This window comes from Strigops habroptila, chromosome 7 (assembly GCF_004027225.2).
Source record: "Strigops habroptila isolate Jane chromosome 7, bStrHab1.2.pri, whole genome shotgun sequence".
Lineage (NCBI taxonomy): Eukaryota > Metazoa > Chordata > Aves > Psittaciformes > Psittacidae > Strigops > Strigops habroptila.
In genome coordinates this window covers 45,292,283-45,314,863 of record NC_044283.2, presented here as the reverse complement: position 1 = coordinate 45,314,863, position 22,581 = coordinate 45,292,283, and the positions used below count along the sequence as shown (strand labels likewise).

Sequence of the window (22,581 nt, the reverse complement as noted above, 5' to 3'; positions counted from 1 at the left end):
TAACAGAAACTGCACCATTTCTCATTTGCATGCCTGGAGCTTTAAGCCTAAAACATGCTGTGCAACGTTCTACAGTGAGTATTCTGAAACAGAGTACAAAAGCCTGAATAAGTAGCCAATGGTTTAGAACTGCTGTGCATCTATGACTCCCATACTTGTCATTACCAGTGGGAGCTGAATTTAGGAAATGCTAAAAAAAAAAATATCAATCGAAAGATAGCCTTGATATCTTTTGTTAGCAGGAGTACTGGAATTTCAGCACCTAAATCTTTATAGATTTCCTGCGGTGTATCTTAATGCATAACATGTATAATGCCTGTATTTAAAAATACTGGGTTTAAGACTCAAGGTCTGCAAATGTTGAGCTACTGCCACACAACATACCAGATGTATGCTTAGATGGGAACTCAGGAGGTCCTGGGTCACCCTCTTTATGATCATCAACTGGATCAAGCTATAGAGCATTTTAATAATCCATTCAAATTTACAGAAAATATTTCTTTCACCCCAATGAAGTTCAAAATCTCTAATTTCTAGCAATGATGAGTTTAACACCAAGTATTTTCATTGGAGAAAAGCAGAAATTGAAGATATCTGAAGAACATGACACAGGAGTCCAGAATGAGCAGATTACAGATGTGTTTTTGCAGAATTTGTTCTCCTCTTTCTGAACCGCCTATGGTTTTATTCCAAACAATTCTTAAACACGATGTCTAAAGATTAATGCCTCTGAGAACAAAAGCAGATATTTCAGTATTAATATGATCCATTATGCTTTTTACTACAGTTGCTTGGTTACACAAATCACTAAAAGCACTATCGTCTGAGAAATCCCAGTCTTAAGAAAACTTAGCTGTACTATCATACTTACCTTCTGGGACCACCACTTCACTTAGTGGTTGGACAACTGGAGCATTGTCATTAACATCCAACACTTGTATCTGCACAATACTTGTAGCAGAAAGTCTGGGGTTTCCTTTATCAGCAGCTTGTACAACCAACCTACAATTATAGGAAGCAGTAATTTTCACTACTGGTCGGAAATCACTGAATTATCCACTGATGTTATAAGCAGGGGAAAAATTACAAACTAAAAGGTTAGCCCTTTCTGCCCCTCATTGCAGCTTTTTAATTCCATCTTTCTGTGAGGTTGACTGTCTAGATTTTTGGTTTTTTGTCTTGCAAGAAAAATGTCCAGGAGATTCTAGGTAGCAAGACCATGACAAAATAATACAAAGAAAAGAAAGTATTCATTTGTATTCATTTCACCCAATTTCATACCAAATGAAATAAAACAAGCTATCAAGACTCTTTCAAATAGGACATATTTCTCCAGATGGTAATTCAGAGCAGCAATTAAAACTTAAGTACTAAATTGTCCTCTGGAGGAACCTGACTGTCCTCACTGTTTAAAAAGGGACAACAGGAATGTGAAAATAGGGTAACATGAAAACATACAAAGTAATACTCAGCCAAAACGTCTGCAAATATATAGAATAGTCCCCCTATTAAATTACAAGTGATAGAGTGAAAAAACAGGATACATACACCATTTGACAATTGCAAAGTTCTCATTGATTTTAGTGGGACCAGAATCCCACTGTCAGGTTAAGAGAGTTTGCCTGTACACTTCCATTTTACACCTGCATAAGGATGGGTTGTAGATTCTCTTAACAACCTTAAAATTTCCACAAACAGTATAGCAAAAAAAAAGGTCAGTAATGACCTGATAAATTTAAGTAAAAGGATGCTTACTCTCTGCGGGAACTATCTTCTGAACAGCAAAGAGCAAATGCTTATTGTAAGCAGGAATTATTTGAAAGACCACTCCTCAGTATTAAAATTATCCAGACAGGAATTCAAAATTAAATCTAGCTCAACAGGCTCAACAAGTGGTCTAAAAAAAACCCCCAAACCGACCACCCAGCTATGCAAAGGATATACATGTCAGAGGTTGGCATCTTAATTATTTTGTGTACTAGCAAATGTTTGTATGTTGCATCATATTTTCTGTGTCTCTCTGCAGATCTTCTGAATGCTTTGTATCTCCCTCTTTCTTCTAATTCATACTTTCTGTTTAAAGTGTCAAATAGATGTTACTTCCTACATGTTCACAGGACAATATGGAATACCAAGGTGGTTACTTAAGATGTGGATTGCAGCACTTCCGTTCCCGAACCACACCAGCTGTGCCTTGGTGTTTCCTGGTGGTTTCTGATAATGACTGAACACATAACTCAAATTGCAGACTAGTATTCAATCAATGACAATGTATAATTCCACATAGAAAGTGTATTTTTTCTAGAATGAGTATTGGTAAGGTATACATATGGAAATATTTTACTAAAAATAATCACTTTCTAAGGTTTCAGGAAAAACCTCTCATAAAAACATCTCAGCCAAGACATTAAAATTAAGGTTCTGTCAACACTTTCATTATAACTCCTATTATAAGGGACTTAGAACTTCTGGGGATGAAAATGTTCAATTTAGATAAAATAAACAACTCCTTGCAAGCTTGAAACATTTTTGTTTCATAACATTTTGAAATTAAACAGGAAAACGGTTTTGAAAGTTTCTTTTGCTGTTCACCTTTCACCTAACAATGTACAGATTAATAACGTATTAATAAAGAGAAGGAATATAAAGCTTCAAATTCCTTGAACAAACTGTCAATTTAAAAGGCTAGAATTCCAACATAAATACTGAAATACATCAGGCTCCCAGTTAAAGACAGATAGGAGAATTATGATGCTTACATGTTCGATATTTCATCAACAGTAAACATCATTCCTTTGAAGGATTTATTCCAAGCATTCTTTTAAAGTACTGGTTGCAAATAAAATTTATTATGCTATTTAAATGACTAAAAATCCAAATGTATGCTTTTGAGTCAGTGAAAAAATGAAGAAATAAATTGCAAATGAAGTGTTCTGTATATTAAGTTAAAACAAAATATTTCCTTTAGAACACTATTATCAAATTACACTGACATTAAAAAAATCCCAACATATTCTGCTGATATTTTGGATGTGGTTTTTGGAAAGTTATTCTGGTTCCTAAGAATTCCGATTGGATGTTTACAACTTTGAGGCTCCAGAGGACAGGAAAACTTGCGAATACTTTAACTGATGCCACAACCATATGAAAAGACCCAGAAGGTAATTTCTACCGACACATGCACAGAAATCTACTTTTTATATAAATTGCAGTACATAAACATACGAGTATGAATTCACATACTCATATTTTCTCTTCAAGACATGATTTATTTGCTTTCTAATTCCAATTATGGCATGACCTGTATAGAAAAATTGTCATGACCACTCGATCATATTTACTCAGAGTTTCTTGGAAACAGGAAAAACCCTAATACTTCGTACAAGACAGCTTATAGATGGAAACAGCTTTCAGAAGCATCTTTATCAGATTATGGAGAAGAAAATTGGAAATGTATTCTCATTAAAGAACAGAACGTGTGTGTCTATTTCTTGCATTTGGTTTAAGTGCTTTCCCTGTGTCTTTACATATTTAAAAAAAAAAAAAAAAGATTCCAGATGAGGAATGGCTGTCCAATTCTTAATCAACTAAAATACAGAAACTGTGATCATTCCTACAGTGAATCATCACAGTCACTTATATCAGTAAGTGCTGCCATTGACTAAACAAGGCTTTATTTCTTTCCCTAAATTTAAGAAGTATGCAAGAGTTCATCATACAAATAGGCAGCTTTAGTGCTGTTCTCAATGCTGTCTGGTTTGCATGCAGGATTTGTGAGTAGCAAATACCAACAGAAAACTATAAAATATGCAATATGAGCAATCTCAAGTTAAAGTGAGCAAAAAGAATACATTTTTATAAGAACCTTGCATACAAACCTGTAAGATGAAGTGTTTTCATGATCTAGGACTGTGTTGGTCGCTAAAATCCCTCGTGCTGAATCAATTAGAAATGTTGCATTTTCATTACCAGATAAAATTGAGTATTCGGTTTCTCCATTCAGCCCACTGTCAAGGTCAGTTGCAAATATCTGTTTGGGAGCAAAACTGAGGCTTAATTCAAGATAGCAGAATGCAATTTCAGAAAGAAAAACCTTTTCTTTCTGTCGTGTATTTCTGGTTTCTATTGACTGCACAGATTTAAGCAAATAATCATATTGGTCCCCAACATGAGTGTCATGTGAGGTCATAAAATCTGCTCATGAATCACAGTAGGATGCATATGAATTCTTTCCCTGAGTAATCTGAAATTCAGCTACATGAAGCACTAGGCTTGAACGTAATAATTTTACACTGCTTATATTACTAACAAGCCCTTAAAGTATTACTGCTATACTAATAGAAAAAGGACAAAATAATTGGATTAAGTTTTCAGAGCTTTCATGGAATAGTTCATTAATTACTTTTTAAAATACAAACCAGAAAATGCAAAAAGGGCAGAGGCAAGCTATAAAATCAACAGAATAAGTAACACTCAACAGCAGCAAACAGGTTTCTCAAAGACTCCTCTGACTCTTTGAAGAGTCGTCTGTATTTTTCTGGTCGCTGAACAAGCATTATAATCAGTACAGGATCCAAACCATAGCAGAGGCAACCAGACAGATTGAATAAAGGAAAGAGAATGTATTCTGTCATAAAATTTTGACTACACATCTGTGTTGACTGCTTTTTGATTTTTCTCCATTCCTGGACATATGTTTCTCTAAATACAATGTCCATCAGTTTCTAATCACTTTGCCCTGGAGGCATTTGTAGCTTTCCATTTATTTATTCTCTAGAGGAGGAATATCTTTAGTACCTAACATGACCCTCACTGTGACCTGACTTGCAATGCAAGAACATGTACTGAGGAAATTATGTGTTCTTCTAGTCCAACTGATGTCTTCTTTTGCTCTAACATAGACAGCTGGAAACACTTTCAGAGAATAGATCCATTCAGAGGAAGAAATGATTGCACATTTAAATTAAGACAAGCTGCTCTTTAGGCATCGAGTTTGAAACTTTTTTGAACACTTGGGCTGACTCTACTATTCTGATGAGTTGAAAGTATTCTTTTAATTGCTATAGCCCTTTCAGTAGATGTCTTAATGCAAGACCCAGCCTTATATTATAACCAGAACCACAGCTTTGAATGGTGTTTTTCAACTACTTGAAGAGAGTAACAGAAAATAAAATAAAAAACCAAAAACCAAAAACCCAACAACAACAAAAAAAAGATTTTCGAGTCCAGCTACACAACTATTAAGAAGATAAAGAATTATTTTTCAACTTAACAAATGTGAATGAAAGATCTGAAATGTGGTCTAGAAAAAGAAATCAGTTAATATTTTAGGTATTCAAACAAAGTAGTAGCAACACCAAGAACCCTACTCACAGTTTTTAAGAGACAGTTCTGGAGTGGTCCAGAACAGACCTATCAAGATTATAGTCATGAACAGATCAACCAAACTTTTTTTTAACTACAGCACTGGGCTTTGGAAGGTGTATTTCCACTTACCTGTATGATGTCTGTTTTAGGACTTTGGCCTTCCGATACTGATGCTCTGTAATAGCTTTGCTCAAATTTAGGTACATTGTCATTCACATCTTCTATCAAAACTGTCACTCCACAGAGTGCTGAGTTTAAGCTATTTTCAGCCAAAATGGAAAGATGTATTTTATTCTTTACTTCATAATCAAGAAACTTTGGCTCTTTTACTGTGATTGCACCTGGTTTATTGAAATATAAAATAAAATAAAAAAGGGAGATGTGATATACGTATTCAGGAAAAAACATGCACAAATGCAGTTATGAAGTCCCTAACATATATGGTCTCCTTTACTGAACACATGACAGAATTCCAGCAAGCTCCTCCCCACCATGTCCTTCCTCTACCTAACATCACCCCCCACATGCTAATTACTATACAAATCTTGGACAGTGAAGTTTTCACTGATCAACTACCACGTTGGCAATTTCCTGAAATAAAGCTGATTTACTTGTAGAGGAATAGACAGGAAGAAAGTGGTTGCATGACGTGTGCCTCTTGACATGTGACAGTGAGCTGGCTGTGCCTGAAGAGACTCTTGTCCCTCATCTGAGAGTGGCTACATCTAGCAATAGCTGTATCAACTTCTGTAAGGTCCTTAGAAATCCATGGTCATTGTTTTGACGTTCTAGGTAATACAGTAATATACTCAAAATTCATCATTACATGTAAACATCAAACATAGTTAATTTGTATGTTAATTTCATTAGAATTGAAATTCAGGTTTGCATAGATTTTTCAATAATAATGCCATAAGTATCTATATCCCAAATTGTGATAGCATAGGGACTCATCTACTGTGGCTCTCCAAGCTAATGTTTTTTAGTTTTTATTTGCTATGATAAGCAGCAATTATTGGCTATTGTTCATGGATCTGCCCAGTGTTCAAGAATCGCATCTTGAACATAAAGATTTCACAGCTGGCAGGTTATCTCTCTTCAGCACAACACTTAAAAATTATCATATTCTGTATACAGAAAAAGCAAAACAGACAGTGGCAGAAGGAATATACTTCAAGATGACAGATAGTAACTGGAAGACTATAGCGTAGAGTGGAGCAAATAATCAATTTTGAGGTACACCACCTAGGAGGAACAAGTGAAAGAACCAGCTGCTCATTCTAGAGAAGTGCGCACAAAGAAGAAACAGGGTAGCAGTCTCCAAATATCTAAATAATAGGGTTTTCGCCTTTGTCTTGATGTCTTTTATTACTAGGTTAAGAGGTATTAAGTTTAAATTGTTTCAACATGCATTCAGATAAGTATGAATAAAAACTTTCCAACTGCCAAGACTTGAACAGACTACTGAGAGGGTTTGCAGAATTGCTATCATCGGAAGTTTTTAAGAACACAACAGACAAACTTCTGACAGATTTTGGCACAACTGATTCCCCTTCAGCGTCAGAGGATGGACTAGTTCATGCCTTTGGATCACTTCCTGCTATACTTTATATGATTCTACAATATAATAAATCCTCCTAGAATGGGGGAAAATCTCCAAAGTGGGGTTAATTAACATCAGCGCTTAAAAAGACAAGTAGAGCAGACCTTTGGATATTAAGAATACCTAACACAGAAATGGCATCAATATAGCCCAAAATACGTCTGCTGTAGAAACAATGGCCAGAGTTATTGGTGTCATAACTTATGCTGAGCTTAAGAACTGCTTTTAAAATGTCCTGAAAGGCTGCAGTTCAATTAACATTTTCTAAGAAACAGAAGAAAGGTTTCAGAAGAAAGAAACCAGAAGAAACCACAATGACTCAAATATCTCAAAAGACTTATGACATCCACTGCCATAGAAATGCCATTATTGTTCATGAAGAGAGTGCTTATGAGGCTCTTAAATACATCATGTAACCACTTTTCAGCCTGGCTTGGTAAAAAAAAAAAAAAAAGGAAAATCCCATTTGATTTGTTCATTTTGTTGTTGTTTTGGGGTGGGTTTTTTTTGAGCTGATACTGGAGAAGAGTCACTTTCTTGGGGAAAAACTTATCTGGATCTAAGATGTGCTTTAAGATTAATCTTTCTGGCTTTATTTCAGTGAAAGAAGGACTTCTTTGAAATCAAGTGTATGCACTTTAAGTGCCCCTCATCTAAACAAACCAAACTGATTTTAACTGTCCATCAGCATCGAACATGATAGCTTTACAGGAGTACACCACTTGATGCCTGCAGACACCAGAATAATCAGAGAAGTCAGGGAGAAAGTCAATTGTTAAGAGTACAATCTATTTACACTATTTCTGAGGAAAACTGCTTACACTGTCTATGCCACCCCAGAAAGACTACAGCTATTCAGAAGGCAAATTCTTTAGTTGCAGATGTTTAGGAGCTGAGAGGCAACCAGAGCAGCTATGCTCTCTTACATGCCTTAGATGAAAGCATGTAAATGCACATGGGGAATGTGCTGCTCTCCTGCTACCCAAATTTCCTGACTGAAGACCAGGTGAAGCAGACCTGCTGCGGAACGCAAATACAATTGCAAAAAAAACCACACAAAGTTGACTTTCAGACTTGTCAAGGTTTGCCTGAAACAAAGAGCATTAAACTCAACAAGGGCCTAATGCTTCTTACGTTAAGAGTGTTTTGAAGGATTACGTTTATTGAGGTTTTGGGCAGCTTTATGATTAGAAACAAAGTGGTGCCTCAGCTTGGATCACAAAGCAGTAGTTTATCAACTCCCAACACCTGGTGATCAATAGTTAATCAGAACTGAGTGTTTTAAACAGGTATACTGGTGTTTGACTTCTTTCCACATCAAGTTTACAATACTGCAAGTCTCCCCACATTCCTGGTTTTACTAATCATTTATTCATTATAACAGGAGAGTGATATTGTAAGGTATCTACGCCCTGCTCTAGTGCTAGGAACTTGCTTTATTTTAGAGACTAAGCTACACACAGACAGTTGGGAAAAAAAGAAAAATCTATAAAAATGTACCTGTAATGGGGTGTATGGAAAATATGCTTTCTTTGTCACTGAAGATGCTGTATCTTATGTTTTCTCCTGTAAATTTGCGTTCATAAGCTTCTACAGTTAGAAGTGATGTACCTATGAAAGCAATGCAACATTTTCATCACGTCCACTTTAGAAGGTTTTATTCTAATTTTGTATTACTGTGATGTAACAGCAGGTGCACAGCCAAACATCCGTCTATTAGGCTAGATGCTTATTTATTAATTACAATAGTAGACAATAAAAACAACTCTTCTATGACTTTCACTGCATTACAACTTCATAGACAAGGCACTGCCTATGCCTCCTTGCCCAGAAAATTACTCATCTAATCGTAACTTCATCATCTGTCTAAATAAAATGATGAGTTTTAACTTTTCCTAATTGCAAAAATTTCCCAATTTTTTGCACCACAGGAACTACCTCTTACCTGAAATCATATGTATTCCTTTTATTCAGGTTATGCTGACTGTGGTCATTCAAATCCCACTTTTTCATTCTTTTAAGAAAACTAGTCCTTTTTTTGTGCAGCATAGGAATGCATGTTACCCCTGAATCATCATAAAGACTTTATTTTTCACTCATGCATAATTATGTGTCAATTCAAGAAGAATCCAAATTCCACAAAAAGAGCGACGATTTAATAAAGAATACAAGAAACATGAAATAAAAATCCTGTTTGAAATAGGATTAGAGGAAAATGTGGAACTGAATACATTATTCTGCTCAGAATCATCACATTAAACAAAAATGCATCAAGTTTAAAAAACATTATCAAGATTTCCAAATAATTATTTTTTTCAAGTGAGTTATGAACTTTTTTAGCGTATATGGCAATTTCTTTTAATGGATTTTAATTATGTAATTAATTGTAACTGATTCCATACAACTGTGATAGAGTGAGGCTACTGTGCAACCTGAACCCTTTCAAACAGCATTACAGATAACTAGCTATTTTATTAAATTACAAAGGGCATGCTGTTCACACTCAGTGTCCTGGATGTCAGAGGCAAGGACTTGTATCTTTAGTGTAAAAAAGAGAGGGAGGAAACATTGCTCTTACAACTGTCTGCTACCTTTTTTATTTTAGCATTGCTACTTCATGATTTTTAAACACAGGAAATTTTGTTTTAAGTGATTTGTCACTTGCTCCCAAAATCTGACTATCAAAAGCAAAACCATACCAATTTTAACAGATATAATTTTCTGTACTAGTCAGTATGTTTATAAGATATTTATAAAAAATGTTCTGGAAGTAAAATAACTATACAATAGGTAAAGACTGATATGAAAGCTGCACTGTTGCTGGTTTTTTAGGAACTAAAATAGGGGGTTGTAAGTTGAATTTTCATTGCTGAGGAACTTTGATGTACTACAAAAGCCTGCAAGCACAATCGTTCATAGCATCCTCAGAGCAGAACTGAAGATGAGAAAAAAGTTCAAGTTTCAAAGAATGTCACTATTTATCTTCTAATGCTTTCAACAGTCTGTTTGTTTGCTTGTACGTTTAAGAAGAAACACTACCAGAGATAAACAAAGCAGCACCATTTGTTCTTGAATTCCTGTTTTTCAGGGGTTAGGTTAATAAATTGTTGCTCTAGGTCCTCAGATCCTAATATTTTACATTTCCTATTTTTCATGTAGTTAAAATTGTTTACAATTCTTCTTGGCAGAGAACAGATTTCTCTGTTTCTGATACCTTTCACAGAAAATGACTCCTGCAAACAGTGAATTTTTTTATAGTTCATTGTCTAAAAAATATGGCCCAACTGTGAGGTCTGTTGTAACACAAACAGGCCCCATACAGGTAAATAGCAAAAGACAGTACCCATCCGCTGGAGCTTGCAATTTCAAGAATGCATGATTCAAATACGGCTTCAAGCAGAGGTCACAAAATATAACACTTCACCTGGAGAAAATTAAGAGGAAAGTAGCTTTCTGGCTGCAAAGAAATGGCAGAAGAAGGATGAGATCAACACTGAAGCTAGTGCAAGGAAGAAGGAAGATCAGGATCATAGCAGAATGCAGTCAGATTGGCTTGAAACACTATGCAACTGACTGCTGAAGTAATTAAGAATGCTAAAGGAAGTGAAGAGTGACTTAAAATGTTTATATTTAGGGGTTGGGGTTTTTTTTTTCAATTCAAACATGGACAGTTTAACTGCATTTGAAAGTATCTCACACTGCTTTAAATAGCCTACACACCAACCTCTGCATTAAGCCTGCTGACTTGAAACTGAAGCATGGCAGCATAGACAGTTTTCGCCTACCTGGCCAAGAAGGCTCGAAAACATTGCTGTACTCTGTGTTACTAGAGTACGGCAATCACTATATCATTGTTTTTCTTCTCTCTTCAGTACCCATTATGGTAGTCTCTTTTCTCCTCCTTTGCTATCTAACTTAGATAGCAAAGTTCATAACTCACTGGTTCATCCTTGTCATTATATTCCTTGAGACCTCTTAATTGCTCATGAAAGGAAAAGCTAACTGAGCAGAAGAGTAAGAGATTACTTACAGAGAGGCTACATATTTGATATCTATTAGAAAAAAAATAGAGGAGTTAACAAGTTTTACTGGTGAATTTGTCTCCAACAAAGTTCTATGCATACAACCGTTCAAATGAAAGCTTGGAGAACGATAAACGTTTCTTACCCTCTGGAGACTGCAGTGACTTGATTATTTATTGACTGGCTTCTAAGTACCTGTTGTAATGCAGTTTATAATATTTAAAGACATTAAATATTCAATAATAAACAAAAAGTAGAAGAACGTGGTTTCCTGAAGGTCAAACTTGGAGGTCAAACACTTAAAGAAAATCTGACCACAAGGACCAGTTCCTGAGGCACTCACGCAGTTGATGAGTCCAGACTAAATTAAGACTAAGGATCCCTGGCTTTGGCTTTTGTTGATTATACTATTCAGATTTTTGATTCTTTTAAAAATAAACTTTCCACTTTAACTCTATTAGTTAAGGTAGAAAAATAAAATTAGGAGGAAAAGTCACATTTATTAATACCAGGTCTACAAGTAATCAGTGCGCAATATAAATCTCCCCTGGACTGAATACACTGGTACCATTCATATTTATAGGGGTCCCAGGATCACATATATTCTATAAGCTAACTTCTATGAGAGTTTTGATTATAATCACACTTTTTCCCCTGAAATGTAAAATATTTTATATTTATTTATGCTTATATAAATAAGAAAGTACTAAAAAAAACCAGCCAAAAATTATTAGTATTTGGTAAAATCTCTCATACTCTTAAAAGAATTTGATCTTCTTAGCAAATAAATTTTCATTAAATATACAAACTAACATTTTGGAATGAAACCCTCTTGTTTACCCTGCAGCTTTGCTCAATTTGCTTTAATCAAAACATCTTAAATTGGGTATTATTCATATTTTCTATAGATTGAATGGGACATGGCATATGACTACGGCATTCTGATACCACAATTCCTTGGGGCATTTCCATAATTCCAGGGCGGATTCTCCAGCCTGACCTCAGATTTTATCTACACTTCATTTAGGATCAGAGCGGTTTATCTATTGTCATAAAGCCCTGATTTCAATTTTCTTTATTTAAGCCTAACAAAACCTATCATCTTCCCTTTTACTACTTTTCCCTTAACTAGAAAGAAATTTTAATGCAGGATTAATGAAGGTTAATCCCATCTCTCCTGAAAAGACTGAAACCCCAGGACCTTAACTTTACTCCTCTGGAAAGCCTGACAAACAGGTTGTCAGGATGCTTTCTGAAAATACAAGCTGCTGCAGCAAGAGAGAGACAAAATTGAGAGCCTGGAGCTCACCTCTGGAACACCCTGGTTTCTCTGCTTTCTAGACATCTAGGATGGAAGGCCCCGTACTTCACCACAATTAACTCTCAATGGGTCTCATCAATGAAAAGACAGAAAATGAGAGATTTAACATACTGCTGTGGCATCCAAACTGTAGCTTCTGGAAGCAGCAACTCCCTCAGGGCAGAATCTCATTTGCAAAGTGACACACAATTAAATACTGTACAGTGCTGACTCTAGCAAAACAGGGCTTTGAGGCCTTGGGTTATCTGTGACTCACATTCACAAAAAAAAATTCAGTTTTAGGGTGTTCAAAACTACTTATAAATCCTGGTCAAATTAATGGAATAAAAGCATTTATTTTAAATGTCAGGACAAATGTGTTTAGTGATTTTCTTTTCATTTTGTTTTTGCATTTGTAATAGAAGCAATAAATGAAGTGCACTAAAGAATTTATCCTGCAGGTTCCCTACTCAGAGGGTTCAGTATGGAGTGAAAGGGAAATAAATGCTCTTCTGCCTAAGAAGACCTGAGCCTACACCTTTCATATTTCAGTAGACTGTTTTAACCACCAGTTTACTGCATGGTCTACTCTTTCCTGTTGGAAGCCTTCTGCTTTTTCCAAAAATCCCACGTTTTTTAACAAACAGTGAGAGAGCCAGAAGGATGCTCTAGTTTGGTGGTTTGATTGCTCACCACAACTCTTCCAAGATAGCCTGAAACCAAAATATTTCATCTATGGTTAAAAAGAAAAACAAAACAAACAAAACAAAAGTCATGTAATAAAAAAAGAAAAAAAAAAATCACTTTATTGCCTACTTTTGATGTGTTAATTGAAACATCAGTAATACTCACAGCATGATCTTTACCTTAAAATACTGATGAAAATTAGCCTTTTAGTCTCAACAGGCACAGAGAAAGGAATAGCTGAGTGACCACAGCAGTAATTACTGCAACAGCATATTGATTGGTTTTCCAAAATTATTAACATACTTCTTTTTTACTGATTCCTAATCAAATATGTAGGCTGTTACTCAAGATCTAAGAATTCACTAGTCTCACAATACTCTTAGGATATAAAGGAATATTGCTTTTGATTTACTGAGGGAAATTTGAACTATAAAGAGGATAAATTACTTGTTCAAGGTCAACCTCACAAGGCAGTGTTTAAATCAAGAATATAGTGCCGGTCAGATCTCTAAATACATCTGGTCAATTGTACAGTGGGATTTGTGGGCAGGGAAATGTGAAAGGCGCTCCTTTCTGCCCCTTATTAGGATGAAGCAGGAAAAGGTACTTACCGTATCTAATTGGCAGGACACATAACTACTAATATTCTCTAAGTGATAAAAAGTAGAGCAGTAATTCTTATCATCATATGGAGCAAAAATAAATAAGTCTGTAAGAACCTTGTGATTGAAGCTGGTTTGTCTATAGGTAGCTTTCAACAGCGCAGACTCTACCTAGAGATACACTGTAGAAGCCTGACCAAATGACAACGTAACACAGCCTTCAAACTCCTCTCGCCTTTACCCCTCATACCCCTCATTCTCCTACTTTTGGAAAGTCCAAAATTTCAGTAGGGTTTTAGAGTATCCCTGAAAGCTACTACCGTTCATGAAGAGTTTTGCGAAACCAAGAAATATCATGTTGCAACTGGTACACACCAGTCATCTCATCTGAGCTTGTATGCATTGAGAAGTGAAACGATGAGATCATTGAAGTAATTTTGCTAAAAGAGTGAACCCACTGATGCTCAGGGCATTCCAGGCTGAGGGGTGGAAACACACCACCTTTGACAAGGGAGCTTCTGTTTAATGTGGGCATCGCTGCTGTAGGTGGGCAGCAAACTCAAGGGCCAAACAATGCCTCCAACTTCTTTTTCATGCTTGTGCACTGGAAAAGGGCAGACAGGTATGTGCTACATCCAAATTAACGTTTCCCTGCTGCTGCAGAGGGAAAAGGCTTCCCTATACTATTCACTACAATTACGATTCCAGAATAAGGGGAGATGGGCAACCGCAAGAACACAAATTGCGATTTGATGCCCACCTGCTGCACTGTTCTCAGGCATGCTTGCTTCATACAGGCTATGGCTGAATGAAATCTCCTCCTCTTGTTCTTCTGTAAAGATAATGACCATAGCTGTGGCTGTTCGAGGTGAGATACCTTGATCTGAAGCCATCACTACCAGTTGGGTACTGAAGTCCTTGGAAGCCAAGGGCTCCTGAAGAATGATGTCACCAGTCTTCACGTCAATCTGAAATATAGTTTCTGCTATCAAACTAAAAACAACAGCTCCATTTGATCCCAGATCCATGTCTTCTGCTCTCACAGTGGCTACTGTCTCATTCACACGGGTTTCAGGAGGTACAAAGGACCTGATAGGATTCTGCCAAAAAATGGGATCATTGTCATTGACATCATCAACGTGCACCACAACACTGACAGTGGTGCTCCTTGGCAAATGTGTGCTACAGTCACTTGCCACAGCCCTAAATGTGTACTGGGATTTGGTCTCCCGGTCCAATGCCTTCGTAGTAACTATAGTCCCAGTAACACTGTCCATAGCAAATGCTCCAAAGGTGTCATCAATGAGGGAGTATGTAACTTTGCCATTCAGGCCATCATCTTCATCAGAAGCAGAGAGGTCCAGGATGGCTGAGCCTTCCTCTAGGTCTTCTCTCACAGAGATTTGATACTGGGTCTTTGCAAACAACGGGTTGTGGTCATTTTCATCCAAGACTGTTAGATAGAGCTGTGCAGTGGAGGTTCTTGAGGGACTGCCTAGGTCATGGCATTCAATTACAAGAGTGAAACTGCTGATGTCTTCTCTGTCCAAGCTACGAGTGACCAGCAGTTTTCCTGAAGTGACATTTACTGTGAAGTATTCTCCAACATTTCCACCTTTCAAACACATAAAAAATAAAATGATCACAAACAATTGCTTTTGAAAAAAGAATCCCTCATGAGTACCGCTATGTTAATTGCAATAACATGATCCAATTGCTCATACAGCTGGTGCACTCATGTGCCCTTCACATATTTTATTCCTCTGATATGAATTAAAACCTGCATTTCATTTAAATCAGTGGGTGGCAATGACAGTAAATACAGAATATCATATCAATTTATAGAGTGGCTATTTTGCCAGATGCATGTCTTTTTACAAGGTGTGCTGCTTTGAGAAAAACCTCCTTCAACTACACTGCTGCATAAAGTGACCTCTTTCCAACCTCAGTTACAAATTCCAGAAACCTATAAAGCATTGCTGACAGTTGTAACTACTTGCTCCTTGTTCTCTTCTACAAACCTATCTCTTGGAAGGGAATAGTTGTGCAAGGTCTTGATCCGGGGGACATGGGGAGGGGGAGGAAAATAGGAATAATAATAATAAAAAATATGTTATATTTATTTAAATATAAATAAATATAATAAAGCATTCAACAGAAAAGTCAGGGTGTTTGGTAACAGTGAATGGCATACCTACTTTATAATATGTAGAAAGACCAAAGGTAATTAAATTAAGGATCATAAAAGATTGTGAAATTAGATCCAAGCAAACATAAAGGAATTTATAACTGTTTCTTCAAAGAAAAATATGTTGGCTATTACCACAGTAGCTATTTGCCTACATTTGAGATACTGCTGAGAGCCACAAACCAAAGTAAGCGCAGCAAACTTGTATTTGTGCAAAGATATTACAGGAGGCTTTGAACAGCTGTGGAGCTTACATTGGCACAGTAGACACGGAGAGAGTTCAGCAACATGAAAACCAAGTATGACATTACTAATTGCTCAGTGAAAGAAGCTCTCATGAAATTAAACAGATAAAATTAAATAAATAAAATTAGATTAATTATTGTACGGCATATTACACGGGCATATTACATTCAGAAATTCCACAACTGTAACAAAATGGACTAAATTATGCCCTCATGATTAATGCCTCCTTCCAGCATTTGGTAGGTTTTTCTGTCTTTCTTCTCCGTACTATTTCAAATTCAGAAAGCAGACTGAAAGTATGCCTGGCAAATGTTTATTAATGCTAACACGGGTGAAAGATTTTTTTTCTTTCACATGAAATAAGCATATGGAGAAGATGGGAGCTAGAGAGGCCTGGTAAAATCTGAAACTTGGATACTGCTGTTCATATACTCCAAAATTAAGTACTAACAAAACTGATGGAGTATAACTTACCAATTATTTTGTATCTTAGAGCTCCATTATTGCCAGCATCCATATCTACAGCCCGGATAATGTAAATGGCAGAAGGCTCTTGATTCTCTGGAATACAAATCTCAGAGGTTGGAAGAAGAAATGTGGGAGAGTGATCGTTTTCATCCAGCACTGTGCAGATAATTGTCACTGTGCTCGAAAGCGACGGGGTTCCACTATCTCGAACCAAAACTAAGATTAATAAAAAGAAACCAAATTTTACACAGTGGTTGCAGGCTCAGCAATAGATGTTCCTTAATAATAGCAGAATAGGAGAGCTCTTTGTGCTGTGCAAAAGGTGCTCTTCTGTATCTGAAAATCTTACCACTTCCATCTAATTCAGATGGCATGAAAAGGTAATGCTGATAGTAACACCACACCCATCCTCACTTCTCGTTTTACAGGCGCTCATAGACATTTCACAGTTACCTTTAATACGGAAAACCTCCTGCGTTTCCCTGTCCAGTGATGCAGTTGTTATGAGTTCTCCACTGTCCGAGTTCATCTTGAATTTCTCATAATCAGGTCCTGGTAAGATTTCATATTGAAGCAAGGAATTCAGTCCTTAAAAGCAGAATGGAAGTCTTAGTAGAACACAGACACCTATTCAGGTCTACAGATTTGTCTCTTTCTTCTCCCCCTCCCTGAGAAATAGGTTATGAATGATTTTATTTTTAATACAGTCAGTAACTGCTTCTTTGTCAGCACACAAGATCCAAATTTAAAATCTGGTTCTTCAAAATCCTTGTCCAGATGCTGCTTTGCGTCTAAGTTTTCCAGCTACTCAAAGTGACCCCAACAACATTTCTAGGCACTCAGGACACGTCTCCAAACAAGCTGACATATTAACATGATGCAAGAGAGCATTAACTTCGTGGAATCCATACATTTGTCTTCTGCTTTCCCAAGGTAGTTAGGTTATTTCTCTATAGGATGTCAGGCAGAGTACTGGGTTGCTCTGGTTCTCCACTTAACTTCACTTGGAGCCAAAGCAAGTATCTCTATACAGTACAACACTGAATAGTATAAACATGCAGAAAAAACATCCGCTTCTTGGCATGACCACCAGTTCTAAACATTCATTATACTGAGCAGACAGTGCCTAAGCCCCATCAGGGCTCACAGGCTAGCCAGCTCCTAGTTGTCTTCAACAGAAAAGCCAATTTGGTGTGCTACAGAAATGTTCATCTCAGACCTTTTAGACTGCTCCCACTTGTAGCCAGTCTCTGAAATGATACTGCTTGGTTTTATAAAGTCATGCAGGATTTCCAGAAGGGAAGGCTTAAATAGTTTCCTTCCCTCCAAGTTTTTCTGAATGCCAATTCCATTCAGTTCTTAATCATACCTACCATTTGTATATAGCACAGGGATATTAGCCTTCCTGTCTTTCTCTAGGAAATAGGCTAAAGCTGTACAGGCTTTTGAAAACCTTTCTTTCAAAGTTGCCTGACTGAGTTGAACAAGAAATATGATTCCACATTCTTACCTATTCTGGTTATAAAATAATTTCTTTCATATTTCTTCTAGTTCCAACACCCTCCTGACAAAAGTACAATGTCATCTGCATCACACTTATATTATTAATTTTACTGAGTTTAATCCTACACTATACTTGAAGGTCTTGTACTATTGTGCTTTTTCTTTTTTTTTTCTTTCAAATTTTTCTAAGTTTCATTCAATCATTCTGTGTTTTTCCAACCAACAACCAGTCTTTTAGTAGGGTAGGGACAGTTGGCGCACCTGGAAAACTACAGCACTCCTAGTCATACGAAATCTGCTATTCAGAGCCAAACACTGCCCGCCTGTTCTCATCTGCTGCAGTCAAAACCAGGACAATCTGCACTGGAATTGGTGCAGAAATACCAGCATGAGAGAAGAAACAGAGCCTACAGTTTTTAACATTCATGATTTCCTTTGTTTGCCTTTGAATAGCTTTGCTAAATAGTTGACAACACTACTCAAAATTTGATTAAGAGAATTACTACTGTAAATGCATTTGCCCCTAAATGAAGTCAAGGGAAAGACATACTCATACGATACACAGCAGAAAGAAAAATGAGTTACAGAAATCCTTCCAGCTTTCCAGCAGAGAGGAGAAAAATCACAGCAGTAAGGACAATCAAGGAGAATGTCTTGAAAGTTTAAGGTTACCCACACACACTCTGATCTACCCATATTGGATACCATTCAGCTATTTTAAAAAACATATTTACAACTCTGGCTGCACTTAGCTATCCTTAATCACCAATATGCTACAGATGGGGAAAAAAAGACGCATGACATTGCAGAGTTAATATTAACTATTAGCCTTTGGTCTGCTGCAACTGAACTGCTCCAACCCAGTGCCTTCACTGGCAGATTTCACAATGGCCATTATTTACACACAGTGCCAAAAAAACATACAGGTGCCATCCAAGATGACTATTCACACACTGTTGAAATTAAACTTTTAACCCTTCAATTACACAGATATGTGACACCTTAATTAGATTTTTTTACCAAGCACTTATTGCCTTCTTTCTCATATTCAGCTGCTATGAGCGTACACCTAGCAGCAGGAGAAAGCTGCACACCCTGCCCAAGAGAGGAGCATGATGACTCTCTGCATTCACGTATCATGGCACAACAGCTGACAAGTCTGCACTTGATCCAACCTGTTGGTTAATTATTCAGTAATGCTAGTCACATTTGGGGGGCTGAAATTACACGCTGAAACGCAAACAAACAATTCTTACCCTGCATTGCGAGCTGGAAGAGGAGCTAATCTCCTTTCTTGCCACCAGCCAGGTAGGACCCCTTTCTGGGCAGGCAAAATGGCAGGGTGGATGCATGGTGCCTGAGCAGCAGCCAGGGAAAAGCTTCAGCCCTTTCCTGTTCCCTTGCCACAGCACCAGCAGCCCCTGTGCTCCCACAGCTTCTCAGAAGCAGCAGCTGTGGCATTACATTGTAGATCTGTCTTGTGCCAACACCAGTGAAGAAGCAATGGGAATGATGTCTCCCCTGCCCCAAATATAGGCCCAAGTCTCATCTTTATAATACGAGTGTTGTTAAGACCATGATAATCCATGAATTTGAGCAAGATAAAATGTCTAGTGAATGGCAGCATGCTCTGGCTCATAGACTCTAAGTCAGCAGTCCCTATTGATGTTCTGAGATTTTCCTTCTAAGGCTCCAGACATAACTACTAAACCACAGAAGTGCACATCAGCTTAAAAGCAGACCTTGACAAATGCTAGTTCAGTTCATTCAGAGCTTCTGCAAAGACATATCTCAAGACAAACCCCTGACCTATCTTTAATACGCTGCAGATATCTTTGCTTTCCCATGCATTTTTTCCCCACCATTTACCTGTATTATACAGCGATAGAACAAGGCTGATATTGACAGTAAAACTGATTCCTCCCTGTGGTCAGTCAAGGAACATATGAAGTAAAAAACCCCCAAAAGATCTGTGATGGCAGGAAAGTCCTCCACTGAAACTATGCAAACATTACTGGGACGTGAACTGCAATTTAAAGAGCAACTAAAGTGAAAAATATGATGTAAAAAAAAATAAAGACTACCATGAGAAGAGTCATCTCATTCAAAAAGTCAGTTCCAAAAAAATAACAAAAGTGAGTAGCATTGTATTTATATGACACCTATATAAATCCTATTTTCTTACTTTATCAGCATCACTTCGGCATTTGCTTGGAACTATACTGTTACACGCACATGACAGGGGCCAAATCAGGCAAATGTGAAAAAAAAAAAAAAAAGAGCCAACAGAAGGACTGTGGTTACTGGAAAATGTGTTTTAAAAAAGCGTGAAGGAGCCATCAGCCACAACAGTGCTCCACCCCAAAGCGTCTACGCAGGCAGGCACACACTGTGCCACCCAGTACACTTGGAATGCCCTTCCTCTCCACCCAGCTAAACAAGCCCCACGCCCTCTTCCTAGCGGCTCCCCAGATTTCCCTCTGCTGTAGTTCCCATAAGATGCGCAATAAATAAATAAATACAAGGGATAGAGAAAGGAGGAAGAGGAAATAAAGCGAATTCCTACTTATTTTCTCTATTATATTGCAAATTTTTACTTCAAACTTTTTTTTTAATAGTGTGATCCACAAAAGAAAGAAAACACTTGGAAGAGCAAGGTACAGAGGTAGACTGTAATGCTGCTCAGCTGTCATGAGGATTTTCATTGACAGAGCTCCCCCACACACACACTTTCTAAATACTTTACATATTTGTGGGGAAATGTCTCTTCTATATAGCAACTCACTGAGCTCACATCAGCCTTTTGTAATCAATACATGCTCTACATTAAAATCACAAATATTACTGAATACAGAAAATTATTTTGCTAACAAGATCTGTTGTTTTATCTATTTCTTGGATAGCACAACTGTAAACAATTATAAAGATGTGCAGAAAGTGAACCCACAGTAAAAAGACAGTAATTTACAGAGTTCAGACCACCTTTGGGCCAATTGCAGCAGTACTGTAATATTTAATTCTCTTTCCAGATTTTATCTTTCCTGCAAACCACAGACTCCATGTAACTGCTTCATGTTACACCAACTGTATGTGCTGTGCCTGGTATTACTTAAGATTCTCTCCAGAACACAGACTACCTGTAACATCACATGCATTTTAGATATTTCCAAAGAGCAGGTAGTTGTAGAACCAGAGGGATTTTTTTTGTTGCTTTGCAAAGACTGTCTCATGTTTAGTCATTACCTGTGATTCAGATAGTTCATGAACCACCTCTTCTTACTCATCTATTCTGCATATCTTTGAAAAGCAGTGCATTAACATTATTATGTACGTAAAATCCTATTTGGAATCCAGAGCGGTTCCACGATCCCACGACAGCGCAACTAGCTGGAAAATCTTTGATGACAGTGCCCCTCTCTGGTCAGAAAAGATTAGTGCATATTTGCAGGGTCTGTTACCAAACCCTTGTTTCGCGAACCGTTTTAGAACTATTCAAAACGCTCTGATTGAGAGCAACAAAACGTTCAAATATAAACTTTAACTGAGTTGAGCATCGCTTGCTGTTTTATAACCAGAGCACGCCGGCTACCTTCGCATGAAAGCTATAGTACGCTGAGTTACTCTCATCGTGCAAGTGTACATTTTACATTTAATATACCAGTCAGAGCTGAAACTACCCCAGTGTGCAAGTCAGAATACCTCCAAGACCTGAATAAAGGTTGAGGGTCTGAACCAAAAGCCATGTTTTGAGACTCAAACCTGATAAATACCTTGGTTAAAGCACAATGGCTGTATGAGCAAGCAGAACAGGTAGCAAGATTAGATAGGTCTACTATGGTCCACAATGAAATTAATAGTAAAAGGACAGAAATTACCTGCATCTCTGTCCACAGCTTCCACCTTTATGACAAACTGCCCTGGATCTTGGTTTTCATGAACTGCAGTCTCATAGAGTTGCTTCAGAAATATTGGGGTCTCGTCATTAACATCAACAACAATGATGGTTAGAACTTGTGTGGCAGAGAGAGCTGGACTGCCGTCATCAAGAGCCATGACTGTCAAATTGTAGCACTCCTGAGTCTCACGGTCCAGAAGGTGGGCTGTAGTTAAGAGTCCTATTACAAGGAAAGAAGTTATTTATAAAGTATTCTGAAGGTATTAAAAAAGTATTCTGGTCCAGGTTAGGATCCCAGTTGTACCAGCACTCACAGCTTCAATGTAGCACCACCGTGCACACTGTGCCACTGCGGCAAGACTTCCAGACTTTGGAGTCAATCATTACCTGTGATGAGAGTAACAATTTGCCCAGAAATACTCATTTTGACATCAAGGGAAACTGGGATTCATAGAATATTCAAGTGAAGTTCAGAGACTCCTTTTTATTTAACTTCGGGCTCAACTTTTTAGCTTTACTTCACCTAAATATTTGTCTTCTTTTGCACTTAAGTTATGCAACTAGGAGCTCTACAAATCAGCATCAACTGTATCCCCTAATGTATTCAACACCAGAGTAAGAACCAGAAAATATTGCAACTATTAGGGTGAGATCTGCACTTGTGTGCAGATGGTGTAATAGCTGCACAACTCATTCAGGA

At 37.3% G+C, this 22,581-nt stretch overlaps 1 protein-coding gene across 1 annotated transcript in view; it reads right to left on the bottom strand.

Moving 5' to 3' along the window:
* DCHS2 (dachsous cadherin-related 2) overlaps window positions 1–22,581 on the bottom strand; it is a 113,768-nt gene that overhangs the window by 10,881 nt on the left and 80,306 nt on the right. The window contains exons 10-17 of the mRNA XM_030491362.1: window positions 21,862–22,101; window positions 16,937–17,071; window positions 16,490–16,699; window positions 14,342–15,196; window positions 8,471–8,581; window positions 5,497–5,708; window positions 3,879–4,030; window positions 872–1,002 (exon numbers count right to left, since the gene is read on the bottom strand). Coding sequence (XP_030347222.1) covers window positions 872–1,002; window positions 3,879–4,030; window positions 5,497–5,708; window positions 8,471–8,581; window positions 14,342–15,196; window positions 16,490–16,699; window positions 16,937–17,071; window positions 21,862–22,101 — 2,046 coding nt within the window. The remainder of the gene's footprint in view (window positions 1–871; window positions 1,003–3,878; window positions 4,031–5,496; window positions 5,709–8,470; window positions 8,582–14,341; window positions 15,197–16,489; window positions 16,700–16,936; window positions 17,072–21,861; window positions 22,102–22,581) is intronic.